At 41.1% G+C, this 23928-nt stretch overlaps 1 protein-coding gene across 8 annotated transcripts in view; it reads left to right on the top strand.

Moving 5' to 3' along the window:
* nfia (nuclear factor I/A) overlaps window positions 1–23928 on the top strand; it is a 151391-nt gene that overhangs the window by 82348 nt on the left and 45115 nt on the right. For all 8 annotated transcript variants that reach the window (XM_036587404.1, XM_036587405.1, XM_036587408.1 and 5 more), the window contains exons 3-5: window positions 2138–2203; window positions 10170–10244; window positions 20454–20571. In XM_036587404.1, coding sequence (XP_036443297.1) covers window positions 2138–2203; window positions 10170–10244; window positions 20454–20571 — 259 coding nt within the window. The remainder of the gene's footprint in view (window positions 1–2137; window positions 2204–10169; window positions 10245–20453; window positions 20572–23928) is intronic.

Raw genomic sequence — 23928 nt, 5'->3', positions numbered from 1 at the left:
CAGTACTGTATTTTTATTTGTCAGTTTATCCTAGAACTTTTTTAGTTTTGTCCTAAAAATAAAAAGTCTGACTTTTTAAAAGTTGCTATTTTTATACTTTTTTTGTAGTATTTTGTGGTAGCAATGAATCAGATTCTCTTCGCACTTTCGCCAGCTCCTTCTCTGATGAGCCCCTACACCCTGAGTCACTGCAGACCGCTTGCTTTGAGTGGATATCTGTAATATTTCTCTCCCACGGACAATTTTATCCGCAGTGTGAGATCAATACTCACCCCTGCATCTAAATCATGCACGGGGAGAGGGGGTGGTATGGTGTTTTGGCTGCAGTAAAAACCATTAAACAGACAGCATTGAGACTGTGCTGGATCTTGAGAAAATCCCTGTAATGTCTCTTTGCTTATCATTGCCGTTGCAGCTAATGGTGCTGTTAACCAGCACTTGTTGGGAGAAATTTCTCCCATCAAATTTATAGGGCTTTTTTTACGAGAGATGCAGCACATCCAGGTCTGGAGGGTTCTCCATCCAGGCTTATTTCCATAAGTGCTGCGACTGCCAGTAGATCACCCACCACTCTCCTGCTCTCTCTCTGTCTCTCTCTCTCTCTCTCTCTCTCTCTCTCGCTCTCTCTCTCCTGGCTTCAACTTGAAGTGGCTCTTGCCAACAGGACAGCGGCTAGACTCCGATCACTGACTAACGCTGTTTGACTTGCTTGTGTGTCCAATATGGTGAGACATTTATTCACAAAATATAAATCTCTTTAAAAAAGCCAGAAAGAACGCCCAGAGTGGAACAGCAGACATATGCTTATGTCTGATTTCGGTACAGCTTCACTGTGGAATTGAGTAAATCATATATGCAGTGTACATAGCCATTATCAATGGTAATAACAAATGCATAACATAATTTAATATTAATCATTTCTCATTCATAGCTCATTGAAACATGCAGAGAAATACTCTCAAAATGCATATTCTAATATTCAATACATACCATGTTTGTGTTTGTAAGTAAAAGAGGAGATATTTTATTATGATTTAAGTTTAATGAAAAACTATCATTTGACAAATAGCTTTGTTCTGCGGAAAGCTTGACATTGAAATTAAACGCAACGCAGGTTTAAAATTTTCAGTACAGAATAAAAATAAAATGGAAGTGTAATTAATTCCATAACTCCCATTGCTGTTAAATATGTAAATCTACAATTGCATTTAAAAAATATAGCAAAACGAAAGTAATAGCTCATAGCATTAGCCCTCCTCCACCAAACTTTACAGCTGGCACAATGCAGTCAGGCAGGTAACGTTCTCCTGACATTCGCCAAACCCAGACTCATCCATCAGACTGCCAGATAGAGAAGCGTGATTTGTCACTCCACAGAATACATTTCCACTGCTCCGGAGTCCAATGGCGATGTACTTTACACTTCTCAGTTCAACACTTGGCATTGTGCTTGGCTTCCATGCAGCTGCTCGGCCATGGAAACCCATGCTATGAAGCTCCCTGTGCACAGTTTTGGGCTGATGTTAATGTAAGAGGAGGTTTGAAGCTCTGCAGTTATTGAGTCAGCAGAGCGTTTCAGCGTTTCACTTTTCAATAATACCATAGGCAGGAAGACATTTCGCGAACTGACTTGTTGCAACTGTGGCATCCTATTACAGTACCATAGTAAAATTCATTGAGCTCTTTAGAACGAGCCATTCTTTCACAAACTTTTGTGAAGACAAACTGCATCGCTATGTGCTTGATTTTATGTGTGGCAGTGGGACTGAATAAAACACCTGTGTTCAATGATTAAGAGGTGTGTCCCGAAACTTTTGTCCATATAGTGTATGTGTGCTGTGGCCTGGTCTGCTGTATGATATTGGCAGTGTACTGTGGGTATAAGAGAGACAGAAACAGAGAGTATATTGCAGTGCTCCAGTGCTGTAGACTACACTGTACTGGGCAGTATGTCATCCTGCCTGCAGGCTGTGTGGAACAACTTTTAAGTTGAGCTTTGCTGTGTGATTTAGGATGTGGGAATGTTCTGTGGGAAGTCTGTTCCTATAAAGTCGCAAATTCAAAACATTAAAGTGACTGTTTAAGGACTGAATTTTCATTGTTTAATTCATGTTCTCTGTCCCTTCTTTCTGTACAGAAGCAACGCAGTCTGAAAGTCCAAACCAGCCCAGTGAGGGAGACATTAAGGACCAGCCAGAAAACGGTGAGCTGCTCTGCCTCCATTTTACTGCATGTGCTTTATCAGAACTTCAGTTCAGTCCGATTTTTTCATGTGGTGAAAACGCAAGTGAAAATTACATTATGAAAAACTTATTATGGTGCATAATTCACATACACACACAAAACGGCTTGGGACATTTATCAGTAACTGTCCTTATGACTTTTGATTGTGCCAAGCCGATAAATGTAAAGTGGGGTTAGACTTCTTGTAAATGCTGCTAAGGCTTTTTAGAGTGGAAGTTCAGGCTGTGTGGCCTCTTCACCCAAAGCTCCAAAGCTGTGTGAACACTCAGTGCATGTAAGCCAGAGGGAGGTGATTATTCTTAAGAGGATTGTGTCCAGGGGGAGCATGTGTGTGTGTGTGTGTGTGTGTGTGTGTCTGCCTATATTTAGTGTACAGTGATTGGCCAGCCACTGGCTTAACGTCACCACAGAGGAAGACTTTTAGCTTTTAACTCGGTCAGGAGAGCTAAACGGGAGACAGCCTATGAGCCTGGTTCACTGCAAAGGCCTGCAACCGTTACATCAGTGTCCACAAACTTCAGTCCTGGATGACCACAGTTACAGCGCTGCACACTTCAGTGATTGCCCTTTTCAGACTAACCTCAGTATGATTATTTTGGCACAATTCTGAATTACTTTTAAAGACAACCTGCCATCAGAGGCAAATGAGCAGTCTATCTCAGTTTTACTATTGCAGTCTGACTCATTTGGGTTGTTACAGCCTGAGCTCAGTCTCTTTGTTACAGTCTGACTCGGGTACATTGTTGCAGTCTGACTCAGTTACTTAATTACAGTCTAACTTAGTTGCGTTTTTATAGCATAACTCCATTACAATCTACAGTCAGTTTGTTACAGTCTGACTCAATTGCATCATTACAGTCTGACTCAGTTACTTAATTACAGTCTGACTGAATAGCACATTAACAGTCTGATTCAGTTGCATTGTTACAGTTTGACTTACTTGCATTGTTATAGCTTGGTGCAGTTGCATTTACAGCCTGACACAGTTACATTGTTACAGCCTGACTCAGTTGCATTTACAGTCTGACTCAGCTACATTGTTATAGCCTGACTCAGTTGCATTGTTACCACCTGACTCAGTTGCGTTTACAGCCTGACTCAGTTGCATTAACAATCTGACTCAGTTGCATTGTTATAGCCAGACTCTGTTGCATTGTTATAACTCAAGTCAGGTGCACTGTTGCAGTCAGAGTCACTTGCATTGTTACAGCCTGACTCAGCTGCATTGTATTGTATTGTACTGTAACTGTTTGTAGTCTATTGTTGCAGTCTGGCTCTGTTAACTAAAGCAGAGAGAAGGATGAGAAAGCTTATCCTACTGTGACCCGAAAGTTCTCAGCTGCACGTGTCTCCCAGTACTGGATTATAAAGCATATTTCCCCACTCGCTTGAAGATTATTGCAGATATGCCGGGTGATGTGTGTGCACTGCTGTTTCCGTGCCCTTGTGTGTGTCAGCCCAACGCATCTCGCACCATTGTTTACTCAGATTAGAGGATACACACAGATGAGTCGCATGTTCAGCTCCCTCATCCCATATGTAGATGATCTCATCTCTTCATCTATCTCTCTCTTGCTATCTCTCACTCCCTCTTTCTCAGTGTTGGTAAACTCAAAGTCATATAATCCCTGACTAAATGCTGCAATTTTTATTTATTTATTTACTTACTTCTTTATTTATTAGATTTCCCCTCTTACATACAAATTTATTCCATCTGCTGCCTGCCACTGTGTGCTGTGGAGCTCAGATTATGGCCGCTCTTGACCAGTCAGTCCCAATCTGGATTACACAGCATCTGTCTTTCACCAATCCAGCAGCACCTACCAGTCTTAAAAACCACACAGCTGAGAGCAGTACACAAACTGCGCCAGAGAGCTGGTGTTTAGGGCTGGTTACCAACTAGTTTCCTCAGCCACATTTTGATTAGAGCTACTGTAAAGAAAAGGCATAAAACTGGTCTCAGATTAGATGTCTTCTACCATAACCAACTATTGTAAATGAAGCAAAGTGTAAATTTAATTATACTGTAACTCTGTACAGGAAGTTAAGTCAAGTTTATTTATGGAGCACATTTAAAAACAACAAAACTCACCAAAGTTCTTATTAACAGAATCAAAATTAATTAACCAAAACAGAATAAATCATCAAAAAGGCCAATTGATGAAATAATAAGAAAATTAAATGACACACTTTAAGACCATACAGGAAAATAGTTAGATAATAGATAATAGAAATTGAGTTTACATAAAAATAAGTCAATAATAATTAAATTGTTAAATTATATTAAATATAAATGTAAATAAAATGAATAATAAACCAAATAAATGATAAATACAATGAAATAATATAAGTGACATGATGGTTTCTTTTGCAGCCTTATTGTGAGCAATTGTGTCAAGTCTGACAGGATAGCTACAGACTATGACCTGCAGGTGACCTTAGCCATTAGAATGGTGTTTCTCTCTCTCTCTTTCTAGGTTAGTGTCTCTATATCTCTCGTCCCTAACCAGGAAAGCATGACTCACATTTTTTAATGGCTGTTTTTTTTTTTTATTTTGCTAAACCTTGACCCTCATGCTCCATGCTACGTGCACTTTCACAAAGCAGACGGGTGAATTTCTGGGTCAGGGGCGGCATGTTGCACAATCCACAGGCCAGCAGATAAGGCCAAAGGATATCCTCTCTCTTACACCCGAATGTGAGAGAGAGGGAGAAAGAGAGAGAGAGAGAGAGAGAGAGAGAGAGAAGGAGAGAGAGAGAGAATACAGAGGCAGAGTAAGCAAGTAGAAGAGAAAGATTACAGTCTTTTAAACCCAAAGGAACCCACAAGTGGAACAGCCTCTGTCCACTTGAGCACTGTGTGTGCATGTATCAGAGATGTAGCTATGACCATGAAGTACACTGAGTTCAATTTTTCAGCAAAACAAATACACTTAAAATAACAACTAAATGTAATATCAATTCTGTAAGTATGTAGCGTGTCCACCCTTTGCCTTTATTACAGCTTAGCTTCTGTTCAAGATGCTTGCTTTAATTTTTTCAATGAAATCTGCAGAGATATTTTTCCACACCTTCAAAGTTCAGTCTTAGACGTTGGTTGCATTTTCTGCTTCTCATGATAAAAGTAAATCCATACCAAACACATTTAGTGATGTTTAGGTCTGGACTCTGGTGGCCAGTCCGTTGTTCTGGGAACACCAGCAGCTTCGTTGTTTGATTTGCAAAATTATGCTAATAGCTATTTGACTGCCACATCTGTGGATTTGTTCAAATCCGAGGCAAGAGTGGAGCTTGATTTTCTCCACTCTTTTAAGAACGAAAGCTTTAAGTACTGTTAATCTGATGGCGACAGTTTTGGTGGTCTACCAGCTCTTGCATAGTTTTCAGGAGTCTCTTTTATGTCTATGTCTTTTAGTAAACTTGTGTTAGATTATTTTATATCTAATCTCCTCAGAAATATCTCCTGAAAATAAATAGATTGTACATAATGGCCATTTTGTTTGGAAAGTAAATTAAGGGTGGTTTCTGACTTTTGCACAGTACTGTATGTTTCCCAGCATGGCCTTGCACTGTGTTTGTGTCTTAGCTGGTGTGTCTGTGCTGGAGTCAGGCCGTTGCTGTGTGAGTGTGTTGTTTAGGTCTCAGAGCTGCTGTGAAAGACAAACCCTGGCCCCTCCTCATGTGTGTGTGCAGCGCTACAGTGGACACAGCTGGGAGTGATTATCCATGTTGAGATATAGAGGCCCGGCCCCTTCCCTATATGAGCCACTCATGGAAATGCCCTCAGTGAACTCCACAGTGCATATGCTCCATATACTGGAATTCCAGTGACGAAAGCACTCACTCTCTCTCTCTCTCTCTCTCTCTCTCTCTCTCTCTCTCTCTCTCTCACTGTCTCTCACTCTCACTCTCTCTCTGTTTGCTCTCTTCTCTCTCTCTACTTCTTTTTCTTACTTCTTTCCTCTCTCTCTCTCTTCTCTCTCTATCCCCCTCTCCCCCTGTGTTCTCAGCTCAATTGCGTCATTCCCTCGTTTTCCAAGTAATTGTGCGCCTCAATTCTGCTCTGTGTTATTGTTGTTACAGTATGTACAGCTGCACGGAAACTTTGACTCTCTCTCTTTCTCTCTCTCTCTTTCTCCCCCCCCCCTGCCTCTTCCACATTTTTAATCTGTCCTGCTCTTGCCTTTACCCCATCACATACATCATTCTCCCCTTCACTCTTGGAACCCCCCCCCTTCCAATCTCCGGAGCATCAGTGCAGGAATGCTCTCCGGGCCCAGAGGCTTTGAGCTAATGTCAGCACTTTCTCTCCCAATGAGCCGTACATATCCCTCCCCGTGCGCTTCACCCTTTCCTTTTTTATTTATAATTCCCCCCATCCACATGTTATACATCTCCATATTGGACCCGTCATGGCTAAACTTTTTCCTATCTTGAGGTTTTTATGACTTCACCACTGAACAGCACAGAGAGATGTTTAATAATAACATCACCACTTCTCAAGATTCCTCTTGTCATCTTCTCTCTGCTGCTAAAGAATAAAAGCTCAGTCAGAGCAGAGAAACTTCTTCAGTTGATTTTAGCGAGATTGAAGGCTAAAACTGAGAGAAAACATATTCTTTTGCCTTTCTTCAGTTATTAAACTGAAAGACTCATATATCAAACTTTTCATCACCATTATTTTTGAGCATTGTTGGTACAGCATAGTTTGCCCTGATTATTTGTCAGTTTTACATTTGAGAAAAATGTGGCCTGACCCATTAGGGTGGTTTTACATTGCTCAATTTTTCTGAAGGCAGAAAAACGTGAGGTGCACTGCTTGATCACTTTGAGTTCCACATTTTCAACTTTAGTCACCTAGGGCTTTGCACAAAAAGACAGCTGCACAGTGTGCATAAAACGCAAGGCAGAATGTGCATAAAACACAAGGCACACAGTGCTCAAAAAAAACCCAGCAACATCTTGCATATTGAAAACAATTGGGAAGAAGCACTTTCGTCCACAAATACAGACCATGTGAACCTCAGTGCTTTACTTGGAAACAAGGTGTGAGTGAATGTGAGATCAAATCATCTAACTTCAGTTAAAACAGGACTGGTGTGATTCTCCTTGAACAGTGAGGAGCTGAAGTTTGCTTTGGCTCAGCCCACATGTAGGTGATCCTCAGGTGACTGTACTGCACATATGAAATTTCGGCAACTGATTATATCTGTCATGCCTTTTCTTTTAGTGCATTTTCTTCTGGTTCTCAACCATGGTCCTGGAATATTCTTGCACTACACATTTTAGTGTTTCCCCAGTTATAACACACTCACTTCAACTCAGGAAACACTTGTTAACCCTTAGAAGTTATAGTTATTGCTAGTAATTACAACTGACATGATTTATTTCTTACTTGCTGCTCATTCTGTTGAATTTCCTGATTTTTAGGTAGAAACTATACAGAAATAGTGCAAAGTACAGATTTAGACCTGTCGATACAGAATGTAAACTTAATATAAATGCAATTCAGTACATAACTGACTGTGAAATTGAATATGTAGTTACTTCCATAAGTGAACCATGTGTTATTTGTGATGATAAGATGATAACAGACAGATAAAGCTCACCCTTGTACCTTATGATTTTGATTGTCATTTGATTATTTTCTACTTTGGGCTGTGCTACTGTCAACATATCAATAAAACCCAGAGTTTAACTTATATATATATCAACTTCAGAAGGTTCATTACCTGGTAATTTGGTTGAGGTGTGTTGTAGAGCAGGGAGAATCAAAGTAGTTCAGAAGTAGGAAATCACTGTTCTACTGAATCAAATAAAGACAGATGTGGTGAGGAATTACCTGCCTTATTTCATGGTGTATGAATTATGCTACCATGCAGAGCAGCTCTCTTAGGTTTCATACTGGACGCAGTTCAGGCAGAGAGTCTGTGTCACGCGACTTGAAGACTGTGAGTGGTTTGGCATAGTGTGAATGGTCTGTGTGTGAAGTGTGCGAGGATGTTGAAGGATGCTTCAGTGGCCTGCACCCAAAGGTGTGTATGTATGGAGTGTGTTGAGGAATGCTTCAGTGGTCAGTGGCAGTGGCTGTAATAAGGCAGTGGACAACAGTAAACGGGCTGTGGGTCAGCTGCTCTCTAATCAATACACACAGTAATTGGGGCCACTGAGCTCACATTGCCGCTCAGAGAGTGGGCTTTACTGAGAGCCATCACAACTGCTCATCACACACACACACACACACACACACACACACACACACACACACACATACATACGCACACACACAGTTTACACACAGGCCCTTGCTCTCCTCACACTGCCCCTTCTCAGGGCCTCTTTAGAAAAAGTAATTCTATTTGTGTAGTGTGTGCTTGTGTGTGTGTACTGAGAGACTGTCCTACACTTAGAGGATCCACTCCAGATGTGCTCTGCCCTTGATGTCAACCTAAACACTCCCTGCACTCTACTAGGAGACACTGCATATGTATATATGTATGCATGTGCATATGTATGCTTGTGAGATTTGTCAAGATTAGTGATGAAATACATTGATTTGATATTAAGGGGGGACAGTATGATGGTGTGTGTTATAAATTACATCACAGAAAGCTTTTCTGAGTGTACTGTGAGTATCATTAGTACTTCCAGAACACTGAACAACTCCATGTATCATGAAAAAAACCAAAACACAAGACTTAGGATGACTAAATAGTGTTGTTAGATTTTTGCCGTATCACTCACCCATAATTAACATCAAACAGGGGTAGACGTTGCCTATTGCCCTGTGCCCCTGGCTAAGCTGATTCGCCTGCCATCACAGATGCTGTTCCACACCATCCATGTTCTTATTGACATAAATATTTCCTTTTTTCAGAGCCACACCTACCTGTTTTGGTACTGAAGTGTGTTTCTTAATTATATATACAATGTATATCTGATAAACATGTTTCTATTATTGTGGCCACAAGATTAATTGGCTTAGTGGCCTGAGTGGCCAGTGCAAAATTTTAATATCTGTCTATCCCTGGAATAGAGTACACTCTCAGAAATAAAGGTAGTAACTGTCACTGGGTTGGTACCCTCAATGGTACATCTCAATACCTTTAGTCAGGGAACATAACTGTACCATAATCCACTGAAATTCTGTTTTCTAAGTTGTACTGACTCCACACACCCGTCTCGTCTCCAGGCTTTATTTATTAATTTTATTGTTCTGTTTTAAAACATTAGGTTATGAAAAGGTACAAATATGTACTTTTCCACCAGGAAAAACTTATTTAAGGTGCACAACTGGACCTTAAAGCCACTGTTGTACCTTTGAGGGAACATTTACATTGTAGCTTGATGGACGGAAAATGTACCTGCACAGAACCTTTCTGAAAGTGTGTAAGGATAGAGTATACCAAGGTATAACACATGAAGTGGTGCGAGTATTTAGAAGTGCCAGATCACTGTGACTCCTGGAATACAAAAAAACATTACATTGAACTCTTGTATGCCTTGTATGTCTTGTAAGTAATTCCAGTGCTGGGGGGATCACACCTCTACACACATTTAATAAAGTAATATATAAATGCTTTCTAAAATAGATTACATCAACACAGTTATTGCCAAAAATAAGTAAACTGAGGGACAGAATTCAGTTAGTTTGTGTTGACATAATGTATTTTATTTATGCTGATAAATAGTGTACACATTTGAATCAAGTGATCATTTCAATGCATTCCTATTTTTAGTGCAGTGTCATATGTCCCCACTTTAACACACCTGGTTCAACTCATGACAGGTTTGAAAATAAGCAGATGTTTTGAAACAGGTACATTAGAAGAAGGAAGCACTGAGGCACACCAGAACTGAAATCACCTGTCCATGCTCCAACAGAAAGTGTACACAGTATTAATAATATTTCTGTGTTTTTCTAGGACACCTGGGCTTCCAGGATAGTTTCGTCACATCAGGTGTCTTCACCGTCTCTGAACTTGTGCGAGTTTCACAGAGTAAGACCCTTTTTACATTTCTCTCTTTTTCATATCCTATCTTACTGTCTGGCTTGACTGCACTTTCTTTTGTGTCTACACTGATGAAGTGATGCACTGAATTTACTTTACTCAAATGTACACACCAGGGGTCGGCAACCCAAACAAGAGCGATTTTGTCAAGTTTCAACAAAAATCTAACCACTTTGGCAGCCGCAACTTTTCATGTTTATTTTATTGATGGAACGTTTCACCATCTTGGCTGCAAACATGTCTCAGTATGTGCTAATGTCCTAGTATAGGCTAAAAAATATAACATAAAGGAAAACACAGACTTACTCTGCTCTTTCAGCAGGAAACTTTTCCACAGAAGTAGAATAGTTTCTTGTAAAATGTTGCTCAACATTCGACTTTTTACGAAGCTAAGGTCAGTTTCTCATTTGCCAGCTTCTCGTTCTTGTTTTCCTGGTGCATGAGGCGCCAGAATGTAGCTATCTGTGTAGCTAACTGTTGCACCATTTAAGCTGAAATATGAAAATTCAAACAAGAAGCTGGCAAGTGAGAAACTGACTTCAGTTTCACAACTACTTAGTGTTTGACAGTTTCTTGTTGCAGACTAAACGTATCAGGAAACCAGCTGGAGTGATTATAAATGCAAATAATTCGTCTCCAATTCCATTTGTCTCCAAATTATCGATGTTTGTCTCAAATTTTCTTTGCCTTTTCGTTAGCTACTAGGCAAAATGTCTGTGTCGCTATGGTGACCAACAGTCTTCCAACCTTCAGGGTTAAAGGGTAAATTAGCAGTTATACATAAACCTCCAGCGTTTAAAACCATTTATTGTTAAAAAGCTTTATTTTACTGCAAAGAAGGATTATTTTATTTTTACCTAAATATCTAATTCTGCTGTGAAGCCGCAACAGGGCAGTAAAAGAGCCGCATGTTGCTGAACCCTGGTCTACACCATTTCCACACTAATATAGTGTATTACATTGACACAGTTATCACCAGAAATAAGTAAATTAATGGAAAAAATTTTGTCGTTGTGTTTTATGTGTGTGAAAATGAAACACTTTTGAATTTTGTAAATTCAATGCTTCATATTTTTTCAGTGCACACCACTAGTCCTGGGCTTTAGGTTGGATTAGGTATTGCCTGCTCTAACACCAAACTCAGCTCATGAAAAGCTTGATAATTAGTCAATGAATTAAGCCAGGTATGAGTATGATACCACAGTTTAGAATGTCCCCATACTAGAGCTGAGACCTGGTGTATTTCATGTGGGCAGAAAATCCAGACATGTTTTTGTGTTGCCAGGGCTCAGTTGTAAATGCATGAATGTCATGAATGTGCTTGGAGCCTGAGCTACTAAGGCCATTAAATATGTTAAACCATCAGGGTCTTACCTCTCCCAGTTATGAATACTGAAACACTGAAATGTAGGAGTGTTATAGTAATAGCTCTGTTTACTTGTCCGTCTGTCCCTAAATTCTGTTGTTATTATTTTGGAAGTCCTTTTAGAGCTATTTTGAAAAACCGTTCCAGAATGTAACCTTCATTCATCCTGTAATACTGACCTAATGATTTTTCAAGGCCACACAATTTTAATGTAGATCTCTGAAGAAGAAAACCACGAAAATCTCTTGAAAATTGCTTGTCAGGTCCATTACAAGTGTCAAGAGCTCAGTCAGAACTGCAAAGCTGTTTTGACTAATGTGAAGAGTTCTGACCAACAATTACTATTGACTAACATTTCACTCTTTCTGTGTCTTAATTCTCCTGATTATAGTTAAGCAGTTATGGCTATATTTGGAGATCTCAGCACTGCAGCATTCTGTTTGATGCACTTTCACAGTGGATGCGTCTCTGGTTCCCACTGCATTTTCTTTCTTTTCTTTCTTTTGGAACAATGGAGTCCACTGTTCCTCCGCTAGAAATCGAAACAGTGGCAAAATACAGACTGTCAGCTTAAAGAGAGCTAGAGTACATTGCAGTTCCACAGCCTTTGGACATACACAACCGTCCAGAGGCACTTCCTTTGTACTTTTTTCTGTGTTTTGTGAGATGATGTCATTTCTGCTGGTGTCCGTACATAGATGTGTATTGTTTTTCCTTGGGAATACAAAGGGGTATGCAGCCCAAGCTACTTTATAAACACCTCAAAATTATTTGATTGCTGTACTTACATAGCTGTATTATATTCAGCATAGTATCAGCATAAACAATTGGGGACCAACACTTTGTGTTAGTAATGGACTAGTAATAGTTGATTCTTAAGTGTTAATAGTAATAGAAGCTATTGTTCCATTGATAGAATAGTAACAATAAATTCTTTATGAATATCTCACACTGTACTGGCCAGTGCTCATTTTAATATCACTTATTTTCATTTATATTTGCTGTTATGTATCATATGTCTTATTTTTTACCCACCTTGCTGATACTTTCCGTGAAAATAATTTTGCAAAATAGCAATACTATTTTTATACTTATGATGTTTTTGTCAGGTTTACAAGGTACAGCTATTTTTTATATTTAAACCACTGTTGTAGCTCCACCTGTTGCCTGAAGTTAGCAAAATATCACTTGCTGCTTCATTATGATGCTGTAAGTATGAATACCAAACTGCTGCCTATTAAACCAGGCATTTTTAATTCATCAAAGCTCACACATTAGAAGTTCTTTAACTATTTATTTGGTGTTAATTATTACTACTATTGCTAGTAAGTAGCCCCACACGTTTGTAAAAATATGTTTTGGTAAAAATGACCAGGTAAAATGGATCAGTACACAAAATGTGTTCGATACAACTCAATGTAACTACTTTTGGTCCCACTTGATTTGGATAGCCCCCAACAATTTATCTAAAAATGTCCAATTTATTAACAAACTCTCTGGTGAAGCTCAGTTGATTCTTAGCGGTGTTTGGGTTAAGTTTAGGTTTTGGATTGAGGTTAGGAAATTGATATTTAGTTGAATGTAAGTTAAAAGCAAGATAAGCACCTACAAACCATCTTCAGTGGGCTTTGCAAATAAGTCTTATCATACTTTTTGCTGCACAACCAGTTTTTCCTGGAGAAATCTGAACAAAAAGAAAGAAACTTGACACAGTACAACAGAGCTCCAGAACACTACTCCTTTGGACGTTCTTTCATAGAATTTATGCAACAAAACATCATTGGCTACAAGCTTTCCATGACAGAGGAACCAAAAAGAGCGAGAAGATGAGTGGTCTACTCTAAAGAGAAACAAAGAAGGAAGGAGAGGGGTCGGAGGAGACGGAAACGTGACCTTTAAAAATTGCAGACGTCCACACTGGAGAGTGACAGAGCGCAGCACGATCCATACAGGCCTGTCGATGGCCGCTAACAATAGCCGATCCAAACTGCCTGTCAGCACTCACAGGAGCCTTCTGATCAAAGGTGCATTGATCACACTCCTCCGTGACCTAATCCTGGGCCCTGTGGTGGGGAAGGGGGAGGGGAGGAGGCGCCAGGGGCCTGGGCACAGAGCCCACCGATGGGGGGCTTCCCAGCCTCACCCTGTGTGTGCCCTGCCAGCACAAAGACAGCTTCTGAAGAGAGAGAGAGCGTCTGGGTGCCACCACAGCCTGGCCCGGTGACAGCACAGAGGAGGGGTTTCAGCTGTGTGTGTGTAAGAGAGATAGAGTGGGGGATGCGTTTATGATGGCTCAGGAGAGTCTGCTGTTTAGAATATTGTGTGTGTGTGTTTGCATGTGGGGAAAGGTAAAGAGAGGAAGAGAGAGAGGGAGATATTAGTACGATTAGCACAGCCAGCACTGCGCTGCATCAGAAGTCCTGGCATATGATTGTAACGAGATTAAGGAATATGCATAATTGATCCAGCTCCACGGAGGCATCGGCTTTTATCCTAACATCTGTGACACGCGGGGAAGAAAGACCAATGCTGGGTGGCATATGCTGGCTGTTCACTTCAAATCAAAAGTGATTTTTTTCTTCCTCTCTTTACCTCATCCACCCCCCCTTCTGTGGTTCAGTGACTCGATTTCTGTTTCTATAGACAGATTTCTACTCGCTGTCCTTAAGACTGATGTACTTATGTTTGTGTGAAGGCTGGTATACTGGCAGGGAACACCTGGACCTTTCAAACAATGGCCCAGCTACAGCTTTGCATACAGTCACTGTCATAAGAAAAACTTTTTTTGTAACTACATTGTTCAGGTTTATTTAAACTATTTGAAAAGCCTAGCTGCCTTTTACATTGTGTGAACATTTCATGATGAATGAACTAATAGAATTTTTAAAAAGCAACACTGTGTTCATATTCACTGTCAGTGATGTATCTAGAACTAGTCTAGAGGACTAGAGTGATGTTTTTTCCCCCCCAAAAAATGTTCTCACCCATTGTATATCAAAATATGATTGGCTGATTCCACTGTCACTTAGTATGTTATGTTGGTAGTTAATCTAACGTGTAAGGTCTTTAGTCCAGTCCATTTGCGTCCAGCTTCAGTGGGAGAGCTAGCTTAGCTTTATCTGCCTAGATATCACAGTGGAAATATTCTAATTGGACAGTTTTCCAGTTCAAGATTTTAACCCTATTGTTTCTGACCAAAACTTAACAATGAGATACGAATGTTAACTACAGTACTTGCAGCGTTCAAATACAACAAGAATTATGATGGCAGAAATCATTAGACTTCATCTGAACACCTAGAAGGCCCTGAGGGTTCCCCATTGGTTTCGATATGAGCAAAAATGTAGAATTGAGCAGTTAGGTTTGTAATATAAACGTAATGGTAGTCTCTTGTCACCTTAAAGCTTGTATACATAAGTTATACCTTCACGCTGTCCAGGGATCACTTATGCGTCCTCCCAAACCCTCCTTTAGCACACCTCCTGAAAAGCTCCAGAGTCAGCAGAGGAGTCCTCTAACAGGATTGGTCCCTATGGAGCAGCTGGGGATTAGAGTGCAGTATGTATGCATGCTCATGACTTTGGAAGGTGCCTGTGGAATCAGAAGCAGTGGCGGCAGCAGCATGATGATATGATTGAGCTGAGTGCGTGGGGTAAGAGGTCCAGGCTGGGAGATGGACGAGAGAGAAGGTTTAATCCTCACGCCAAGGTTTGTTGGACTGCTGCTGGTGCAGGCTTTCACCGAAAACTCCTGCAGTGCTCCCGCGTGCTTTGCGTGAGATTTATTTAAGTGAATGGGCGCGAGGTTGAGTACGGAGATGGTTCCCGTTCAGAAGATGAAGGGTGGTGATATTGAATGGACGACAGGCTGCCTTAGCTTTTCCCTGTCTATACGCTATGACCTTGGCTTTGTGCACCCATTACACAATTCAGTGGCAGCCCAATCGAATCTGCTTCTGTCGATCAATATCCTATTAAAGCGCCACACAAAAAAGAGAGGGAGAGAGAGAGAAGGAGGGGTGGGAAGAGATGGGGGGGAGAGGGGGAGAGAGAAATGAAAGTCTCCATAAAGTTAGCGGTTATAGCTACGTTTTTGTAAATGGAACTCCACATAATTGGCCGGTCAATACCAGGCCAGGGTAATTTGGGAGATTGGGCCCCCGCCCTTTCTGTACACTACCTCCTCCCCTCTCTTTCCCTTCCTTTCTCTCTCTTTCTCTCCCTCTATCTCTTTCTTTCCTTGCGTCTGCTAGTTCTTTAGTTTCTCGGCACGTGACTTAGAGAGAACAAGTAACAATTGCATTTTTCCTCGTCTGGCTTTATCTCTTGTATATCGCTATGTATTTCCTACAGCACTGTTTCGCCAATTTACTTTCTCCGAAGCTTTTATATCAAGTGACAGAGACACGACTTGGCACACAGACAAGCTCAGGTAGACAACAGGATGTGTGTGTGTGTGTAGCTCAGCTGCAGAGCACAGCTTTGCAAGCCAAAGAGACAGGATTTAGGATTAGACTGAGGTTATTGTTATTATTCTGCCAGTGAGGGCCCTGCTGAAACATTGGCAGGCGCTGGGCAGCCCAGTCCAGGGGCAGGGACACCTGGGATATCCCCGGGTACAGGCTGGGCACTGGCACGCCCCGCACAGCCATATGACGAAACAGGGGGGCAGATGAATAATGGAGGAGATAGGGGCAGCCATCATTGCTCTGTCCCGCCTCAGTCTTGTCTGAACCCCAGCCCTGCGGCTGCCTGCCCTGGTACTGCCAATGGGGATGCCGGTGGGTAGTGCCATCTGTATGGACGCTCAAGTCTCTAAAGCAGTGGTGACCAATCTGGCTGTTGGAGTTTTAAGTTTAGCCGTTGATAACAAAAGCATGGTGTGATTAAATGTGAATTATTTCACACTCGTAGCTCATGAAAAGTGGGGAAATTCTTGATTTTTAGTAAGTATTTGATGCATTTGTGTTCATTAGTAAAACAAGAGATTTTATTATAATTTGAATTTTATGAAGCATTTTTGAAAATTTAGTGGCATTCCTAATTACATTGTACATTAACATTTTTACACTTAACTTTGGAGCATTTGTTTTGGTCTGTGTATCATGACATGTTCGCACAATATAAATAGTGTTTTTAAAATGGTGTAAAAAAAAACAAAAAAAATAAAAAAGTTAGGAAATTACAGTGATGGTATTCAAGGAACTGTGGATATGCTGAGTAAGCAAGTGATTTGCGCAGTGATCGTCATATTTTTTCTCAAACATTTCAGAGTAGAAGTGCTGATCTGTGATTACTTTAGCGGTGTAAAATAGCATCACTGCATTTTTACACCCCTGTCTGATCTGTTTAGCTTGGTCAGTGTGTGGCTCTCCACGTCTGACTCCTCACTCCTCCACCTTGACCTGCTGCCGTCGGCCTGTGGCCTGTAGACCCGCTGCCTCTCACTTTTGATTTGATGGCCCACTTTGTTGTGGAGGCTGTGGGGGTGATGGGGGCCGGCGCGGTGCTTTTCTTACCCTGGAGCAAGACGTCATGAGTGCCGGAGCACTGCCCGAGGTTCCTCAGACCAGCTGATCCAGCAGAAAAACACCAAAGCCCTGTCAGAGCCGGCTGCATTCACTCCAGCTCAGGAGGAGCTCCAGCATGCCCTGGCTCGCTGGTTCACCAGCACTAAAGCGGGGAGAAAGAGGAGGAGGGCAAAGAGGCTCAGGGTGGACGCATGTCCGGGGTTTTGACGTTGATTGCTGCTTCTGTTGTCAAATGCTTCAATCTGAAAATCCGGCTGAACAAAAGGCAATTTTTTTTTCTTCCTCCTCCTTTTCCCTCCTCCTGCTCTTTTTTTAAATGAAAAGGCCCTTCAGCTTTTGTGGAAACTTTAGCCAACACTGGTTGGGTGCAGGGTGGTGTGTGTGTGTGTGTGTGTGTGTGTGACTTCAAAGAGGTGCTGGCTTGACTAAACTGAACACCACACTCGATAGACACTCTTTTCTCTACTCTCTGCTTTTCCTCTGTAACAGTTTGTTCTAGAGACGAAATATTAGTATTGATAGGTATCTACATTGAGCAATAAAAGTAGAAAATGTTGGATCAGATATCAGAGGGAAAAAAAGATTGAATCTGATCCAATCCTGTAACAATTCAAGTCTGCACACTGTAAAACGTTTTAGTGTAAAATTACAGAAATTTACCAGCAGCAGTTTCTCCAGTAACGTGCTGTTTATTTATAGTACTCATACTGTATAATAACGTTACAGCTGTATTTCTGGATATTGTTAATCATTGTGTTCATTCATTTTTTTCTTGCACCCTTGTACTTCTAACATACAGTTCATATTTGCTGTAACATGCACACACAGCTGTGAGGGCCCTAGGTTTTGCTACATTATGTCATATAGCTTGAAAAGTTCTGGTTGTAAATGCTTTAACCTTCATGCATTCTCTTGCAGAGTTAAGAGAACGATTATGCTGTTTTCAGTATACAGTAGATTACTGCGGTGCCTCTACTGGAAATGTTCCTCCGTTCTTTACAGTGTGAAACAGTACACAATTTTGTGTGATGTGTTGTTGTTAGTTGTTTCTTCATGTGAGGTATTAGACTGCTCAAGTGGTCTGAACATGATAGTCTACTTTTAAATGATCATCTTAAGTGCTTCCATTAAAAACAGCTCATTTTAAAGCTTAGACGTTTTTTTAAAGAAGAAATTTTCGGATTGATATTGTCCAATCCAAGTGGTTCTGTCTCATCTCTAGTGTCTGTGACTCTCTGTGTGTTCCTTTTACCTCTTTTAGACAGAGAATTACATACACACACACGTAGATGTACACGCACTTTTTCAGACAGAAATTCTATTGCTGAAGTAAACTGAGCCCTTGCAACGGAAAACAGTTTATGTGACATTTTTTGTAAAAGTTATATCAACAAGGTATGGCATTGTTTGATGACCTGTATTTATGCATAGTTTGGCTTTTTAATATTAAAGGTTGTACAAAAGAAGAAAACAAAATAACTGATAATCCAAAAAAAGGTTGGAATGGTTGATATATGTTTTTGGAGGGCCTCAGTTGTTAAACCACATTATTAACTGTGATTTGGCTGTTCAATTAGAATGTAAAGGAGATCATTTCAGAAACTTCCCAAAACTTTCCTGTGAGTCCATCCTGATGAATCCAGTGAAATTATGCGATCTCAAGCTCTTCAAAACTGCTTTAAAACTCTGCTTTACAAAAAAAAAGAAAGGAAACATACCAACATTTTCATATTCTGTGTATTTTGTTCGTATTATGGTTCAATGGTGAAAACCATTTCAGTAATGACATCCAATATTTTTTCGACGTGTGAGCACACTTTTTAAAGTTTTAAAGTAACGTAGTAGCATTTAAACAATTGTATTCATACCTTTAGGATGTAAGGATGCTAGTAACAGTTCTTTTTTAACACTTTATGAACTAAAGTATTAGTGGACAGTCTCTGTCTCTTTCTCTCTCTCTCGTGCGCATTGTCTTTCTGTCTGTCTCTGCCTCATTTGCCTCATTCAATCTTTTACATTTTTTTCTCTCTCTACAGCTCTGCCTTCATTCCTTTGAACTAACCCCACTCTCTAAGTAGATAGAATAAACTGAAACATTCTGCTAATGTACTTTCTGCACAAGCAACTGTAAAGGTAGTGCAGTGTAGATCATAGATGGTGAGAGAGAGAGAGAGAGAGAGAGAGAGAGAGAGGGAGGGAGGGAGAGAGAGAGATCAATGCTGGCCTGATAGCCACAGTCTTCATTTGGAATCCTCCAAGCAAAAGCACTTGCTAAAGCCCTTAAGAGGTAGAGACTGCGGATTACCTTTATGATTGATTTCCATTCCAGTCAGACAGACTGCAGCGTGTTCATTTTTCTCCCCAAACTGCAGCACCGTGGTCCGGCCGATCTCCGCGTGCGTGCGTATGTGTGTACGTGTGTGTGTGTGTGTGCGAAGGCCGGCTGAGTTACTGCAGCCCGGTGCCCAGGTTAGCTCTCACACAAATTACTTCACGTCCCACTATTAGCCATGCAAATGCAGTTGGCTTTACTGCGCCTCGTAAATAACCGGCCCTGCCACTTCTATTAGAGGGGAGGGCCGTGTTCTGACGGAAGAAAAAATAAAATAAAGAGATGACTCAGAAATTATAGAGCTTTTGCTCTCTCCCCCCTCTTCTTCCCCCCTTTTCCTTCCTCTCTACATGGCCAACTTTTACACCTTCGTTTTGGCCAGAGAGCCAAAGCTGTCCCTCTCTCCCTCGTTCTCTTGCTCTCTCTCTCAGGGTCCAAGTTGCCCCTGTAGCCGTGTCCTCTTCCAATGTTAATTAGCAAGCCCATTACCGTGTCTATCAGGCTCTTCCATGCTGTCGTCTGCTCTCGTCCCGGGCTGGAGTGTATTATGTATGCAGGACCAGGCCCCGCTCCCTTACACGTTTGCGCTGTCCTCATCAAAAATAGTGGTCTCAGTCACCATGAATATAAAGAGGCATCACAGCTTTATGGAGTGGATGACAAAGGCGTTCGATAGAGCAGAGTGCTCGCCGGTGACCTACAGAGGAGATGGGGGCTCTGCGGCTAGCCGCTAGTTGGGGGGGCTTTTTACCTGATGCAATTTGGCCAAAAACAAGGTGAAGTCTTGCAAGAAGCAAAGTGGTTACTTCTGGCCTAGTAATGAATGGAGACGAGCAGGGCTAAATGGAAATCTAATGCATGGTTAGGTTTGGAAGCTTTTTTTATCCCTCATGTGCTTACATTTGTCCTTTTCTTCCTCTCTGTGTTTGTGTGTGTGTGCGTGTGCGTGTGCGTACGTGTGTGTTGCAGCCCCCATCGCGGCAGGGACGGGGCCCAACTTCTCATTGGCGGACTTAGACAGCTCCTCTTACTACAGTATGAGCCCAGGGGCCATGAGGAGACCCCTACCCAGCACCTCTTCTAGCAGGTAACTTTCTCTCTCTCTCTTTGTATCTTTTGCTCTCTCTCTCTCTTTCCCTCTCTTTCTTTCTCACTTTCTGTCACCCTCTTTCTACTTCCCTTTTCCTTTTTTTCCCGTCCCTTTGTCTCCCTCTGTCTTTGCCTCCTCTCTTATTCTCTTTCTTCATCTTTGTTGCCCCATTCTTTGTCTTTCTCCCACACTCTTTCATTCTCCTTCTCTCTCCTTCTCTCTCCCCGTATCTCTTTTTCTGTCTTTTCTTCCACTTCTCTTTCCCGCTTCTTTCTTTCTCTCTCACTCCACCTCTCCTTTACCCATAGTATATTTCCTTGTTTTCTGTTTCTGTCTCTTTCCTTTCCTTTCCCCTCTCTCTCTCTCTCTCTCTCTCTCTCTCTCTCTCCTTCTCTTCCTCCCATCCTGTCTCTCTCTCTGTTTCTCTCTCACTCTTTCTTTCTCTGGGTCTTAATTAATCAGTACAGGCAGAGATTGATGTGTTGGCTGAGGCTTGGAGGGAGTCTGCAGGAGCTGGAGCTCTGTGAGCCGACAGCATATGTGTGTCCACCTGGAGCCTCCTTCTAACACTGTCCGACTGGCCTACAGGGCCGCCACACAAACACACACACACACACACACGTACACACACACTCATACTCCCCAGTGAAAAGCTCTACTGAGTTCCCCCTTCTTCCCTTTGGCATGACTCAGGCCCACAGACAGGTGTGTGGTGTGTGTGTATGTATGTGTAGGCGCTGGATTGAGGCCCCCTCTGAGTGCACTGATTAGCAGCCTCCTGTGTCACTTTAAATGCATGAACGACAGTACACCAATATGCACAAAAATGCATATACACACATTTACACATATATGTGTACTTACAGTACTGTGCAAAAATCCTTTATTTAATTTCTAGCCAATCAAGTGCAAGAAAGCAGATAACATGTACAATACAGAAAATTACACGGAAGTCTCAGTAGTAATAAATATATTATTAAGTGTGTCAGTATTTAATGTGTCCACCCTTTATTTCAGCGTCCGTAAAATTTTCAGTTGTCTTGCTTTCAGATTTTCAAATAAATCTTCAGGGATATTCCACTCTTCCAAAGTTCAGTCTTAGAAGTTGGTTGCATTTCTGAGAAGTTCTGAGAAGACCAGCAGCTTTTTTGTTTGATTTGCAAGTTGTCTTCTTTTTTGTTTCATTTTCTCAGTAAGGGCTTCTTGAAAGCTACACATCCATTCAGACCCACAGTGTTGTGTTCTCACAGAAACACTTGTGGGTTTTTTCAGATCTGAAGCAAAAGTGGAGCTTGATTTTCTCCTCGCTCTTGAAGCTTTAAGTACTGTTTGTCTGATGGGGACAGTCCTTACAACCTGGTAGACAACCAAAAGGAGTCACATTTTCTCGATAGCTTTAAATCATTTAAATTCAATTTTGGAAACTCCTTTTTTCTCTCTCTCTTTCTGTTTGTTTCTTTCTTTTATTTTCCTTTGAGTTTCCCCTTCTTCATGCAAGTGGATTATCTTGCATCTAATCTCTTCAGAAATATGAAGTATATATAAAATATAGCAACTTTCAGTTAAATAATTGAAGGCTTTTCTCTGACTTTTGCACAGTACTGTATATGCACTGAATAAGTAATGCATTGAATTTACTTCATTCAACATACATACATGTTATAACATGAATAAAATATATCACGTCAACACTCAACCTTCTGTTTACTTTCCTTTGGCAGTAATTATGTTGATGTAATTTATTTCATTTTTGTGGGAATGAAGTACACATTTAAAACAACCAACTTCAATGCATCACTGTTTTTCAGTGTACACATATGTACATGCGCAAATGCACATATAAATGTATAAACATATACTCAGTTGAGCATGCTTTTCACTTCCAAATGATTTTCATTAAAATATTTTGCCAAATGAAGAGGCCTGCTACTCACATAATAATACAGATGTTAGTTTCTTGTAGTACAAGAAGTGCACAGTAATTAGGTAATTAAGGTGTAGTGTTTACACTTGGTGTGAATGGTTTCTGATGATGTGTATGGGGGATGTGTCTGTATGTAATTTGTCTGCACACATTTGTATGGATAAGTATATTTTATGTGCAGTGTGTGTGTGTGTGTATGTGTGTGTGCATGTGTACTCTGCCCACATGCTTCAGTGGCCTCTTCAGCCAGGCCTGCCAAAGAAAACATCTGGAACAAGGAGCCTATGTGTGGCTGCATGCTAGAGAGTAATTAAGTGATTATGAGTGAAAAACACCAGTAGACCTTACATTAACAAATAAATGTCAGAGCCGTGCCTTCAGCAGATAAGTCACTCGCACAAGCATTTACATTACATATAACATCACACCACCTTGGGCCCCTGAGGAGTATTCACCTCCCATGTACATGCAAGAGGCGTGTGGGGTGTGTGTTCATCTTATATGCTCTCGTACACTGGAAATTTTTAGGCTCAGCACCAGGGATACACTGCTCTTTTTGTGTTTTTGCTGCTCTTAGACACCTAATTGAACTCATTACTTGTAAAAGGTCTTCTTGAATTTAGTCAGGTGTCTTAAACTGTGCAGTGTACAAGAACTCCAGAACTGAAATTGATAAGCATTGTCTTAAGTACTACTCAAGCTGGAGTGGGTTACCAGGGAAGTGTTGTAATGTAGTTTGTAGGATTTGACTGGCTGATTCATACAGGATAAAGTCTCTTAATAATTTCCCACAAATTCCCACAAATTGAAAGGTCATAGTGTGAATATTTACATCAGCGTTACGCCACAGGACTTACACCATAACAGTAATAACGCTGCACAGCCACATCTATTTTGTCATTCCATTAGCATCAGGTGGATTGGAACAGGAGTACTATTACAGAGGCTGCTTTGGGTTCAGCCAGTTACAAAAGGCCATTCACCTCTCAGTTATTATTATCATATTGTAAAAACTGCACTCTGCAGATTCATGAAATCACTCCGCAATTAAAACTGATGGACTGTAAAAGCTACACATGCTGCATATTCGAACTGGAATAAAATCACGGCAGAATTATTACCATCATACTGTAAAAACATCAGATATTACAGATTTGAACTGGATAAAAATTGCGACTCTCATCAGTAATCACATAATTGCATATGCTCATATTTAGGCTAATATAGGTGAATATAAACGGTCTCTCTTCCTAACACCAGCAGATCCCCCAGTTATGCTTCCTGAAGGTACCCCCCATGACACTTCTCAGCCCCCCCTCCATGCTGGGGTGGCCCCTGGTCTTGATTTAGCTTCAGGGTTAGAGCACTTAAAGAGGATTAGCACTGAGCCTGGATCTGGGTGTGCTGTGGGGGACAGATGTTAGCCAGCC

The sequence above is a fragment of the Colossoma macropomum genome, unplaced genomic scaffold (assembly GCF_904425465.1).
Source record: "Colossoma macropomum unplaced genomic scaffold, Colossoma_macropomum, whole genome shotgun sequence".
Taxonomy (NCBI): domain Eukaryota; kingdom Metazoa; phylum Chordata; class Actinopteri; order Characiformes; family Serrasalmidae; genus Colossoma; species Colossoma macropomum.
This window is presented reverse-complemented; position numbering and strand designations above follow the sequence as displayed.